Source organism: Merops nubicus, unplaced genomic scaffold (genome assembly GCF_000691845.1).
Source record: "Merops nubicus isolate BGI_N331 unplaced genomic scaffold, ASM69184v1 scaffold16890, whole genome shotgun sequence".
NCBI lineage: Eukaryota > Metazoa > Chordata > Aves > Coraciiformes > Meropidae > Merops > Merops nubicus.
In genome coordinates, this window is record NW_008581052.1 from 26,443 (window position 1) to 39,326 (window position 12,884).

General features: G+C 41.5%; 1 protein-coding gene across 1 annotated transcript in view; it reads right to left on the bottom strand.

Moving 5' to 3' along the window:
- Window positions 1-2,887, bottom strand: part of CCDC148 (coiled-coil domain containing 148) — a gene marked incomplete at its 3' end in the record, with an annotated part of 28,965 nt that extends 26,078 nt beyond the window's left edge. The window contains exon 1 of the mRNA XM_008948564.1: window positions 2,783-2,887. Coding sequence (XP_008946812.1) covers window positions 2,783-2,887 — 105 coding nt within the window. The remainder of the gene's footprint in view (window positions 1-2,782) is intronic.
- Window positions 2,888-12,884: the final 9,997 nt, after the last annotated feature.

Genomic DNA, 12,884 nt, shown 5'->3' on the forward strand with positions numbered 1-12,884 from the left:
ATCTGGTTGAATACACCTGGTTTCTAGACAGTCACATAAGGAAGCAGCACAAGGAGAAGGTGGTTAATCCACTGCACTTTTGCTTTAGCTATTACTTGGTTAAGAAGCTGCAGTAGGTGCTGTAGAGAGATGTTGCTGGGATTGAGAAACAAGAGGTTTACAGGAAGCTGCAGATGTGACTGTACCGAGGGTTTAAAAACACCTGGTTTCTGTTTTCAATCAGCATGTTACAATGCTTGTGAGTCAAAGAAAACATCTGATTTTTATTGCTTACATATCTTGATGTTTGTAAAATTATATCCTACTCTTCATTACCATTAGATGCTTAAAACCAGACTTCAGCAAAGAGAATACTGAATTCAAAGTAATTTGAAAGTACATACATCTTCAATCTAAAACTGAAGTGAAACAAAAGTTGAAGTATATCTGTACATAAAGTTTAATATCCTCTTGAAATTATTTTATAGTGAAAGTAATGACATTTATGTATAGCTGCTGCAATATTAGGTTTATTCTGTATGTGCTGTATTCTTCTTTCTGAGATGGCTAAAAACTGATTTGCCATTTGCTTCTTTAGTTCTGCCTCAATGGAGGAGTAACCCAGCACTTAATTTGGATAGGCTGAATCAGCCACAGCAAAGTAGTAGGTGGGAACACACTCTATTCTGTAGAGCTTGCAGCATATATATTTATACCTACACAGTTGGAAAACACTTGAAAAGGTGAAATACCAAAAGACAGATGATGAAAAACTAGTTTAAAGCTTGAATGAATTCAGCAGAATTTTGTATCACCAACCCATGAATAGCTGCCAGAGCTTTTGATATATTATCATTCCGTGTGTTAAAGGAAGCAATACTATAAAGAAACTATGTATTTTTTTCCTTCATTCATTGTCACCCTCTTCTGTTTTAAATACAAAGAGAGTAGCTGCATAAGCAACCCCCTTTTTTTTGGGAGGCCTTCAGGACAGTAGTGTGAGCCAGGAAACGATGCTTGCTGGTACTGCATATGTTCTGTTTACTAAGACTTAAGCAGCACCAGAAGAAAAAAAGCTTATGTTGCTAACCAATATATTTCATTTAATAACTTCTGTTCAAAGAACTTCTAGATACATTTTAGAAAAGAATTTAAAGGAATTTTTTTTTAGAACTTTATCATAATCCTGTATTTCTTCAGCAAACCTCCCTTTGAACTCTGCCATCCCATCTGAATGAAGACTCTGAATTATATTTTATACATGCCAAAGACATCACCTGATCCTCTACATCACCCTTAGTCATCTACACAAGAAAACTTCAGGCCATGTGTTTTGCATAGATTCTATTCAGCACAGTCTTTCATTCCAGAACATCCACAAAGTTGCAGCTGTTGAGAGCAACAGCCACGGGCTGCAGACACAAGGAATTGCTGCGTTAGTGCAGGTTAAGCAGATCAAACTGTGTTCTCCTTGTGTGGGATGTGAAGGTTTCAGGACAAGCATTAAAACAACACTACTGCTGGAGGGGGTTGTATCAAACCAGCAATGTTTTTTTCTCTATTTTATTTCTCCTCCTAAAGAAACTGTTTCAGCCTCATGTGATCAGTGCCACTTTCTCCAGAAATCACTGCTTTCTGTGCACTGACTTTTTAAAAAAACAATCCCATGCAACACTCATCAGTAGAACATTCATATGCTAAAAGCAGGTCCACTCTCACAAGGAGTTATCACTCCACAGTGTTTCTGGATCAACATTTTACACTATTTCCACATAACTGAAAACACACAGAACCAGCACCAGAAGCTCTGGAGAGGCTGGAGGCTTCTTGGACATCACTGTTTCTGGCAGTTTGACATATACTCTCCTTCAAAGAAAGCACAGTTTCTTAAATGGGAGGTTCTTAAAATTACAAATACGAAGAATGTTCCTGCACATCCACAGCTAAAACTGAAACCTATTTATTCCTAAACCCCTTCCCTCTCCAACCCTGCCCCAAATGGTTACAATATACAGGCACTTATGCACAATGCAGTGTAAAAGACTATCCACGTCTTGTCTGTCCCACCAAAAACAAGATGTGCAACATCCTCAGTTTCTATTATCCTACACACAACACGATGATAGGATGTTTGGAAAAGACCTAAACTCATGAACAGGACCCCTGGAGGCAGAAGAGCTGTGTTCATGCAGCACTGGACCTGAGCTAAGGAAGCAGGCTGAACCCACAGCGAATGCCAGCGGTGCTGCAGGTAAACAAGGCACCCGAGAGCTGACACGACAAAGTAAAATTTGGTACTTGGTCTTCTTCCCAGTTGGACAGCTCTGATTTTGCCACTTGTTCAGTTCTGCTTTGTCTACACATTATAAATCATCATTCTTCATAAAAGCAGAGGTAAAGTTTTCATTAAACTTTACTAGTATTAAATAGACTACCTTCTATTTACCACCTGGGCCACTCTGCAGCTACCCATATGTTTCTGTCCAGCCCTACATTTACATTTTTATAGGTTATGTAATAAGTCCAGATGAATTTCATACTCCAATACAAACTTTTCCAGTCTCTTTTGGGAAGCAGAACCCACACATTTTGCATCTCTGATTCAAAGAAACTCCACACTGACATTACCATGTCCAAAGCACAGTAGCACCATGATAAACTCTCACCTTTTGCCACCTTTTGCTGAACACTGTTACAGCAATTTGTTATTCCTATTTGTGCTCAGATTCCTTGGGACAGGACAAGGAAAAATGACCAGTGAATTTTAAAATTGTTCACATTACAAATAATATAAAAATCATACCTTTAGTTGAATTTTTGCAGATGTCACTTTTTCTGCTGCAGCAAGTTCATGTAGATGTTTGTAGTCGACAGGTTTATACTTGTGACTGCAGAGACCATTTCTCATTGGAATTGCCAGCTTTTCTAGTTATCACATAAAAAACAGTCATTTTGAATTCTGGAGAATATTTTAAATATTTTAAGCATAAATCATAAGCCAAAAGCATTACAGGTATCAATTGGAAACGATATATTTCAAACATTAGAAGTTTACATAACAAAGACAGCTGGTGAATAAGAATCTGCAACAAGCATTAAGAATCTGAAACAAGCTAGTAGAAATTAAATAAGAAACTTTAACCAGTTTTTAGTTTACAGTTTATGTAAGATTTTTTTTTTTATATATGAACTTAAAGAATAACTCAATTTAAACTTGGTTTACTGGAACTTTAGTATGTTTTAATACAGAAATACTTAAGTTTCAATACATATATTCTTAAATCACAATTGGAAAACAACTACAATATTCACTGTAATCTGTAGATTGAGCAATAGGAGTAATTTTTTCTAAAAGGTATATAAACTACTAATTATATGTAAAAGAATGAGCTGCAGTTACATTTCCCATTGACTCTCCAGCCATAAGAACAGCATAAAATGTCTCCATTAAATTTCCGTAGGACCATGGGAAAACAACATACTTCCTTAAACAGAAACACACTAAAATGCAAGGAAAACATCAGACTTAGTCCCTGGTGCATCCAGCATGGATTATAAGGCCCACTTCCTGCAGTCCTATTATCAGCATTTGAAAAACTGTGACAGTACTGAAAGGCTGCGGGCGAGAAAACCCCAGAGGAAGCAGCTTTGCTGGAAAAGCAGTTGAAGTCAGTAAAGATGTACCCAAGCTGGTCTTTCACCACACAGTGAAAATAGCTTTCAATGATCCCTTTAAGAAGTTCCATGGAGGGACTACCACATTCCCCAAACAACAGTTACCTCAAGTTTACCATGGAGTCCTCCTTTGACCTTACATTCACATTCCTTAAAATCCACCAATTCTATTTCTCTCCCCCCTCACCAGCTTCCTAAAAATGATAACTTCCACCATTTCATGGTCACTTTAATCAAAAATATATTATGTATACAGTTAAAACTGGGTGAGCCAAACTAAACCAGAAAACCAGGGCTGCAGATCCTGCCTGAACAGGATTTGACATCAGTAGAAGCGAGACATGCACTCAAGATACCCTCAGATACATAGCTGCCTAATATTAATCAACAGGTTTTCCTGGTTTATTGGCCTGCACCAGACTCCCATCAAAACAGAACAGCGTCCTACCTGCCTCTAATCATCACCTACAGTTTCCACAGGCAATCCCTTGGCAGTTTCCACACTCTGCACTTGAGGGGATACACCACCCACCCAGAGGAAGGCTTCCTCCTCTCCTCCTGCTTCTCAGTCCTGCTTTCTTCACCACTAATCTTCTCAACATGAGAATTATTCCACCAACTCAGTGTTATGCTAATCAGATTATAGCTTTGATCTCATATTATGAGTACTCTTTTATTCTCTATATATCTTACACATGAAACATTTGGTAGCACAATCCACTAACTTCTTCCACTTTATCCCTCATATGAGATTAATATGAATAATCTGCTTTCTCCCAGCTTTTAGGCCTTTAGCTTTGTTCATCTGTGAGCTTTTATTCCCATCAATCCAAATTTAAAGTTCTTATCCCTAAGTCAGCATGATTTTATGTGAAGAATTTTTTGCCTTCTCTCCGAGACTGCTTACAACGTGCTCCAGCAGAGATCACAGAACATCAGCCCACATTCAAAGTAGGAAAAGTTCTGTCACCAAACCCACTCATTCGGTTCTCACTCCTAAGCCTATTACTCCTTCATTACTGCTCCCAGAGGCTTATAATCACTTCAAGTCTGCCAGTCTTCACAGCAGGCAGCATGAACAGCATCCACACGTGAGCAGCGGGGCACGGCGGGAGCTTCAGAGCAATTCCATAACCCTCCTAATTCAGGCTCCCTGCAGGCAAATGCCTGGGAGCACCTGGGAGATAAGGTAGAAGATGCAGCCAGTCATATTCACCACTAAAGAACCAGTAACTCTCACAGCACTACTAAATGACATTAACAACTGCTAGAAGTCATTAAGTACATCTCCTTGGTATGGAGCTTGTGAATCTTGTGTTCTTTGGAAAGCAGCATTGTCTCATGTTCCAGCATCACAGACCCTCAGCTAATTCCAGGATAGTATACTGTGATGCAGGATAGTGTCAGAATAAAGGTAGGATGCTGTCATCTTCCTAAAGATCTAGAGATTTTAAAGACCTAAACCTCTCCCTTTGGTGCCTATCTCATGCCATCTCACTAGCATGGCTCTCACATGGCTTTCTCTGAATTGTGGTAGAGGTATCCAGGGGTAGGAACACTATCTGGGCAATGGACTCAAAATTGTGATACCCTGACAAGTTTCTTTGGTCTATGTCAGCTCTGCTATCTCATTAAACTACTCAATGAAATTAGAGTTTGCTGTCCCTGTGTGACAGCTCTCACTCAGAACGGGCTTGTGAAACCCCACTTCCTCTAAGCCAGCTTTATTCCTCAATACAGTGTCATAGGGATAAGAGACCTGATCAAAAAACAAATCCATGTAATTTTTTTGCATCTTCTCTTTGTAACAACAAAAAATGAGAGGAGGGTTGACAACAAAAAGTGTGGAAAAAACAGGATGAAAAATGGAAAAGTGTGTACTGACACACAGGAAGCAATACTGAATACAGTGCACAAAACAACTGGGAAGGAGAATGAACCACCCTACTGAATGAACAGATGGAGAGAACAAGGAACACTATAAAAAATAAACCAAAAACCAGGAAGAGGCACTGTTTTATTTTGGTTGGGTTGCCTTAATCTGTTCTAGCCACAGGAAGACGTACGTGTCAGAGAACAATGAATAAGCAGAAAGAATCCATTCACTTAAAGGCTAAACTCAGTGGTTCCCAGCTGAGAAACAAGTTGTTACCATGTTGAGTTTCTAAACAAGAAAAGCTTGCTGCAATGCTTGGAAGCCTCAGAGTTGTCTCCAGAAATCCCAGATTTAATTCAGCAACATAATCTGATATTTTCTATGCTCTTCAAGTGTTACATAAACCACATAAAGATACATAGCTAGATATAGAAGCAATGTAAGAGGAAGTAGGGATCTGAGGTACTTCCTCAGGTAACTCTCCTTCACCAAGTTAGTAACGTCCCTCACAGCTAAGAGAACGAGGAGTCAAAGACACGCTCAACTTCCAGTCCTTCAACCCAGAACAATCTCATTTTATCTTTACTTTCAGCAGGCTTCTTCCTTTACCCTGTATATCTGAACCTTATGAAACTCTGCTATTAATCTTTATTGGTTTCTTCTTCTACTGAAGACTTCACTATGTGGAATTTTCTGAAGTCAGTAGGGTCTATCCATATGAGATTAACTCTAAAATCAGGGTCTTGGCATATCAGATGCAAACTTTGTATTTAATAGGTAACATGTTAGATGCATCTTATATTTTACAAGGAAAGTTTTATGTATTTTTATATGTATGTATACACCCACAAATATGTATGTATATATACATACACAAATAAAAATAAAAAAATATTAGACCTTTAGATTTTAAATCCCTTTTCACATATTTCTATAATAAATACTTGCCAAAGCCTGAGATACAATTATAACAGTAACTGAAAATACCTGAACCTTTGTCCCAGTACTGTAAAGCTTTAGCTTGCTGATCCCCAGGAACTTTACATGAGCCAGGAGGCTTACAGGGATAAGGAATGGGCCTTTTCTTTCCAACCTCATTTACGGGTTCCTTCAGTATTGAAACTGGCCATCAGGTGTTAGTGGAAGGATTTTTTTCATTCACTATTAAAAGCAGTGGCTGGAAGCAATACCCTGACAGGCAGTTCTGCAGAGGGGTCCCACATAGCATCTTAGGGTAAATCCTGCAAAGCTATCCTGTGATCCTCCCTCGGGTCTCCCCTAAGGATTTTCATGTGCCACAAGCCTACAGAAAGTCTGGCAACATGACTCCAGGTGGTGCCTCACTATGGGAAGATAATTTCAAGTCACTCACCCAGGCAGTCCCCAGTACAAGTCCAGGCTGGGCACTGCGGGGATGGAGAACAGGCCTGAAGAGAAGGACCTGGGGGTGCTGGTGAACAAAAAAACAGGGCACAAGCCAGCAGTGTGTGCTCAGAGAAGCCCCCAGCAGCCTGGGCTGCCCCCCAGCAGGGTGGGCAGCAGGGCAGGGAGGGGATCCTGCCCCTCTGCCAGCTCTGGGAGGCCCCCCTGCAGTGCTGGGGCAGCTCTGGAGTCCTCAGCACAGCAGAGCCAGGGAGCTGCTGGAGCGGGGCCAGAGGAGCCCCAGCAATGCCCCGAGGGGGGAACCCCTCTGCTGGGAGCCCAGCAGGAGAGAGTTGGGCTGGGGCAGCTGAGAGGAGAAGGCTCCAGCTGGGGAGACCCCCTGGGGGCTGCCAGGGCTTCAAGGGGCCTGTCTGAAAGATGGGGGGTACACTTTTGAGCAGGGCCTGATGCAACATGACAAGGGGTGATGGTTTTAAACTCAAAGAGGGAGATGTAGCCTAGAGAGAAGGGAGAAAATTTTGATGCTGAGGGTGAGGGTGGTGAGCCCCTGTCCCAGGCTGCCCAGAGAGGTGGTCGCTGCCCCATCCCTGGCACCATCCCAGGGGAGGTTGGATGAAGCTCTGAGCACCCTGCTCTAGCTGCAGATGTCCCTGTCCCTGCAGAGGGTTGAACGAGATGACCTTGAGAGGTCCCTTCCCACCCAAAGCATTTTGTGATTTGATATGCTGCTATAGCAGCTTCCATATGCAGCTATTCATTGCACAGAGTATTTCATAAGTAGCTTCATTCTAGGTTGTAATAAAACAATTAAATTTGAACATGAGAGCATACATACCTACATCGCTAATCCTATGAGTTGTAAAGAACATTCCATGGTCCAATTCACTCATTTTTATTTTTTTATGTATTTTTTTTTACCTGTTGTGAAACAAAATGGATGTTTTGAGAATAATAACACTGTAGATGCAATGTAAAAACAAATTTGAAAGATATGTATTGTTTTCTGAGGAAAGAGGGCACATCTCACTAAAAATGTAATTAGACAGCAATTCCACAAGTTCATCTTCCATTTTAAGAGATTTCACATGCCTCGTATAATTTAGCAGCTAAGAACACAAACATTTCCTTGGTGAATCTGTAACATTGTCACGTAGCTCACCTTTTCTTTGTGTTGTGCTTTTCAACATCTAACAATCCTATTTACCCGAATGTAAGGTAAGTGTGAGGTGTTCTTTGCTTTTTAGAAATTAAGGCTGAAAAGATCACTCTTTTCTTATATCTAGAGACCCCCTTTAAAAGTGTCTATATAACATTTGTCAACCTAAGTCAGCTGTTTCAGCAACAGTGGCTTAGCTCCTGACGAGCAACTATGACAGGCATACCCTAATGGATCAGGCATTCACACCATCTTGGGATAAACTTGGCATTAAGATACACAACATAGTAAAAAACTTTGATGTCTTAAAAGCCTCCCTTTCACCTTAATGAAGCATGCATGGGCACCAGCACAGGCCTTGCCTACAAAGGGAAGTGATAGATCACACCAAGGCGTCCGGGTTGAACTGAATCAATAGTGAATAATGCCAGAGGGGGAAGGTCATGTTCAACCAGCCTGCCCACAAAGCCCTCCCTCAAAGCCAGCTCCACTGTTCCAAAGCCATCCACTTCATCACACCATCGACACTCGCCAGGCCCCGCAGCAGGCCCCACACAGTACACAGCAGAGCAGCCCAATCTGTACCGAGTGTAGTGTGGAGTTACTTCTCTGCTGTCCTAGTGAGTTGAGCCAGTTTATCCAACAAATTCCAATGATGGCACAGCTCAACAAAGGGAAGGGAAGGAAGTGCAACAGAAGCAATGGAAAGGGAACTGCTCTCCCAGAGAACTATTCACTTCCATCAAACAAGAACATGAGACTGCAGCCAAAGATCCTTAGCATTTTACCTTCCTGTGAGCTGAGTTTCTTCATGACAACATTCTGCATGTCAGAATCACCAAAAACAGGTAACGTATAACAATCTGATGTGGATAGACAACAGTTTCATGAATTAGCTTCTACTATTATTGCAAACAAATGGTTTGAAATCACAGCCACACTAGTACATGTACATACACACACATTACCCTTCCTGGCTCACAGGCACTTTGATTTTCATTCTGTACACATCAACTATGCAAGTTACAAGGCAAAGAACATTTGTGACCACCAGGCTTTGTACAGTGAGTATTCCATGACCAAGCCAAGCAGAAAATAGTGGGCACTCACTGATAAAGCATGACATTGCCTCTTCTTCAGTGTTATTGAACAGTGCTATGCAACAGTCGCACTAAGCCGAAAACATTGAACCCTAACCGTCATCTGTCTTCACCCAAGAGTGGCCATGAGCAATAAAGGGACCTTTGCAAAACTATTCCAAAAGCAATTGACAATTTCAGTTGGTCAGAAGCTCCACTGAATGTCATTGTCTGATCACAAAGACTGAAATTAAAAATAATGAGAATTAGAAAGAATGACGACACAGGAGGGAGTTCATTCTGCTTTTGAAAGATTAATGTGTATTTTGCAATCTAATAGTTACCTGTAAATAAATTCACAATTCTGTCCCAAACCCACACACTCCTCAAAAGCCAAGAGAAAAAAAGGAAGGAAGATACAGGTTAGCACATTCACACTGTTGATCCCACTTCTCTCCATGAGAGGAATTCTCTGATTCACCCTGTAAGCAGGGGACGCTCCGTAGCCGCGGCAGCTGCGGCCCGTTTGTCCTGCTAATGCTTTACCTATACATCAGCTTATCTACATACAGCTTTCTAACTGCATATATGCTCTTCTAAAGGAAAAAATTCACATTAATTATAGATATAAAGCCTTAAGGTCGGGATTTACATAACACAGTAAAGTATGTGATTTACCTTACTTGTTTCTTCCAAAGCACGAAGATGCTTTAAATGTTGCTTCTTTCCCCCCTAAAGACAAAATACCTATTTTCTGCTTCTTCTTAAAAAAGTAAACTATGCATGAATTTGTCTTTTTTTATTTCTTGGAGGAATTGCTGGAAATGTAACTGGAACAAGAGATGCTCCATCACCAACATGCAGATCTTTAAGCTAGACACTGATCAATTTAAAAAGGCATTTAAAGAAAATTCTTTTTAGGTGGGTTGTTCACAACTCTATAAATTAGATTTAGATTAGTAACCCTAGTGTTATAATTGCCTTAGATTTCCAACCTCCAGAAACTTTTTCCCGGGAGGAGGGGGAAGTAGATACATGATGAAATTCTGTAACTCAAAAAAGAGGCCAGAGGGGGAATCTGTTTTAAAAAAAAAAAAGAAGAAATCCTGCAAATTAGCATAATTTCCTGCAGAATTCTGTAATATTCAGCACTTTCTGGAAACTCCAGCATGATTATGTGACAATCTTTCACTGATTTTATAGTCATTAATGTTGAACAGTAAAATACTAATAATAAAAGCTCAAAAAATAGAAAAAAACTACAGAAAACCTCTAAATATTTGTTTAATGCTACTTTTCAACTATCTCTTCTAAGGCTTTTTTTTCAGTGTGAATCCCAAAGAAACAAAACAAGGTTTTTTTATTCTTTGCTGAATTGTACCCTTCCCTTGAAGAGTAAATCAACCACATACTTGAGTTTACAGAAAAGGGAAAGCATCACAATATATTGAAATTCTCTCACTTAAAGCTTTGTTGACCGACCAGCCTAAGCCAGACATTCATACATCTCTTTCTTACAAAGAGGTTGTGGTGGGTTAGCCCTGGCTGAGCAACAGGTGCCCACCAAGCCACCCTATCACCCTCCCTCTTTCCTCTCCCTCTGCAAAGCAAAAGGGGAAAGGAAAATAAAATGAAGAAAAAATGCCCTTGTGGGTAAAAACAAGGGCAGTTTAATGGAAAAGCAAAGCCAAGCAACGCTGCACGTGGAAGCAAAGAGGAGAAACAAAGCTTTACTCTCTACTTCCCATCCCCAGGCAATGTCTGGCCCCTTCCTGGGAAGCAGGGCTCCAAATCACGTAGGGGTTGCTCCAGAGGACCAAGGAGTAGTCCCCCCCCTGCTCCTTTATAGCTGAGCTGATGTCATCTGGTCTGGAATATCCCTTGGGTCAGTTTGGGTCAGCTGTCCTGGTGATGTTCCCCTCAAGCTCTTGCCCCCCCTGCCCCATCCCACTGCAGGAGGATGTTAGAAAGAGCCCTGGTGCTGTGTGAGCCCTGCTCAGTGGTGGTCACAACACGGGTGTTACCAACACCCTTCTGACTCCCAACACAAAGGCCCTGCACCATGGGGGCTGCAATGGGGACATCAGCTCAGCCAGACCCACACAGAGGTAAGAGGGGTCATCACAATTCTGAGCCTCATTCAGGAAGATGTGAATATTCAGCTCTGGCCAGACATTTCTATCACCCTACTGATACTCTTGCTAACGCCAGAGTGAAGAATAATTGCACCAAGACTCTCTTACTCCATCAGATACAGCCTGTATTTCCACAGGGCCAAGAAGAGACAGGGAAAGGACCAGCACAAGGATGCTGAGCGAGCGTGACTGTTCTCCAGTGGAGCTGCCTGGGCTCTGCAGATCAGCAGCGTGATCTCTAAACAACAGCAAGTTCTCTTGAGGGGTTTTGTGTACACAGTTAATATTTACACAGCAATGTCCATCTGCCTTAGCAGAGGTATCAGCAAGGCTCCACAGGCTGAGCTTCTGCAAACAGCAGTAAATATCTCTGCACTAGACTTGATGTGGATTGTCTGCACATGCTTTGTGGAACCATTTGGACATCATTAGGTTTGGGACAGCAGCAGCTTTGACCAAGCTGCCAGTATTCCTCAAACTAAAAGCAGCAAATTTTGTCTAAAAAGGAAAAAACATGGGACAGTCCTAACTGCACAGCAAGGCATCAAAGTTCCTCACAACATCAAAACCAGAGATTTGCAACAATGAAAAGAGGTTTTGCTTTGCCTGCTAGAACTTGCAGTTCTTGGCAGCCAGTTTCCCTGTGCTTAAGTCAGAGAGGGAAGTCAGAGATGCATTTGAGTACAGTGCTACAAAACAAACAACCTACCTCACAAGATTCCCTGACTCGGCTCTTGTCACAAGGCTGGTCCTTCATTTAAGGCTCCATCACCAGTTTTACAGAACACACCCTTTTGTACCCACATCAGAGTGGTAGAGGCAAGCTGCTGCCAGACGGTGCTGAGGGCAGGGGGCTGGCACCAGGAGTCCCAGGAAACCCCTCCTGGTCTCCGTCGCCCAGGCCGAGGGGAAGAACTGTGATTCAGCAGTTTCACAGCATAAAATCTACTTCCATTTTCATTCTTACAAGCATACCCCATGGAAAGTCACACGTAGCAGAATTTTTTTATACTTCCTCTTGCATTTAGACTCTAGTTCACAGAATGCAACGCAAATAAGTATTCCAGTTTTTAAGAAGAGACATTGGATTTTGCATCTCAGCACATCTGGCACTGCTGTTAGGCACCTTCATCCTTCTGCTCGTGAAAAGACCACTGGAAATTTTGTATTTCATAACTTCACAAGAGTAATTTCCACTGTGTCAATGGTCACATTAAATTCTGAGATCTATTAGCATTTCTGCTAGTTACAGAGTTTGTATTAAAAGGGGAAGGGAAATTAATTTAGGGTGGGGCTTGATATATTTACATCATAGTGACCCTTTTTTAAAAGATGGAGTTATTTGTAGGTTTAAAGGCAACAAATTTACTTGACAGCAGTGGGTTACTGCTGGAGGTGCTTCCTCAGCCTCTGAGCTGCAAGCCCCCTCTCAGCTGCCACTGGAGCTCTGCACCAGCTTGCAGGCTGCAGCTTACAACACGGGCTTCACGGGCCCCAGTGGAAACTGTTCATTTTAAAAGGTTTGCAGCTGCTTCAACTGAGCTAGTGACTTACAGCTAATGATTTTTTTCCATCTACCTATGTGGTTTTAAAGCTAAAAT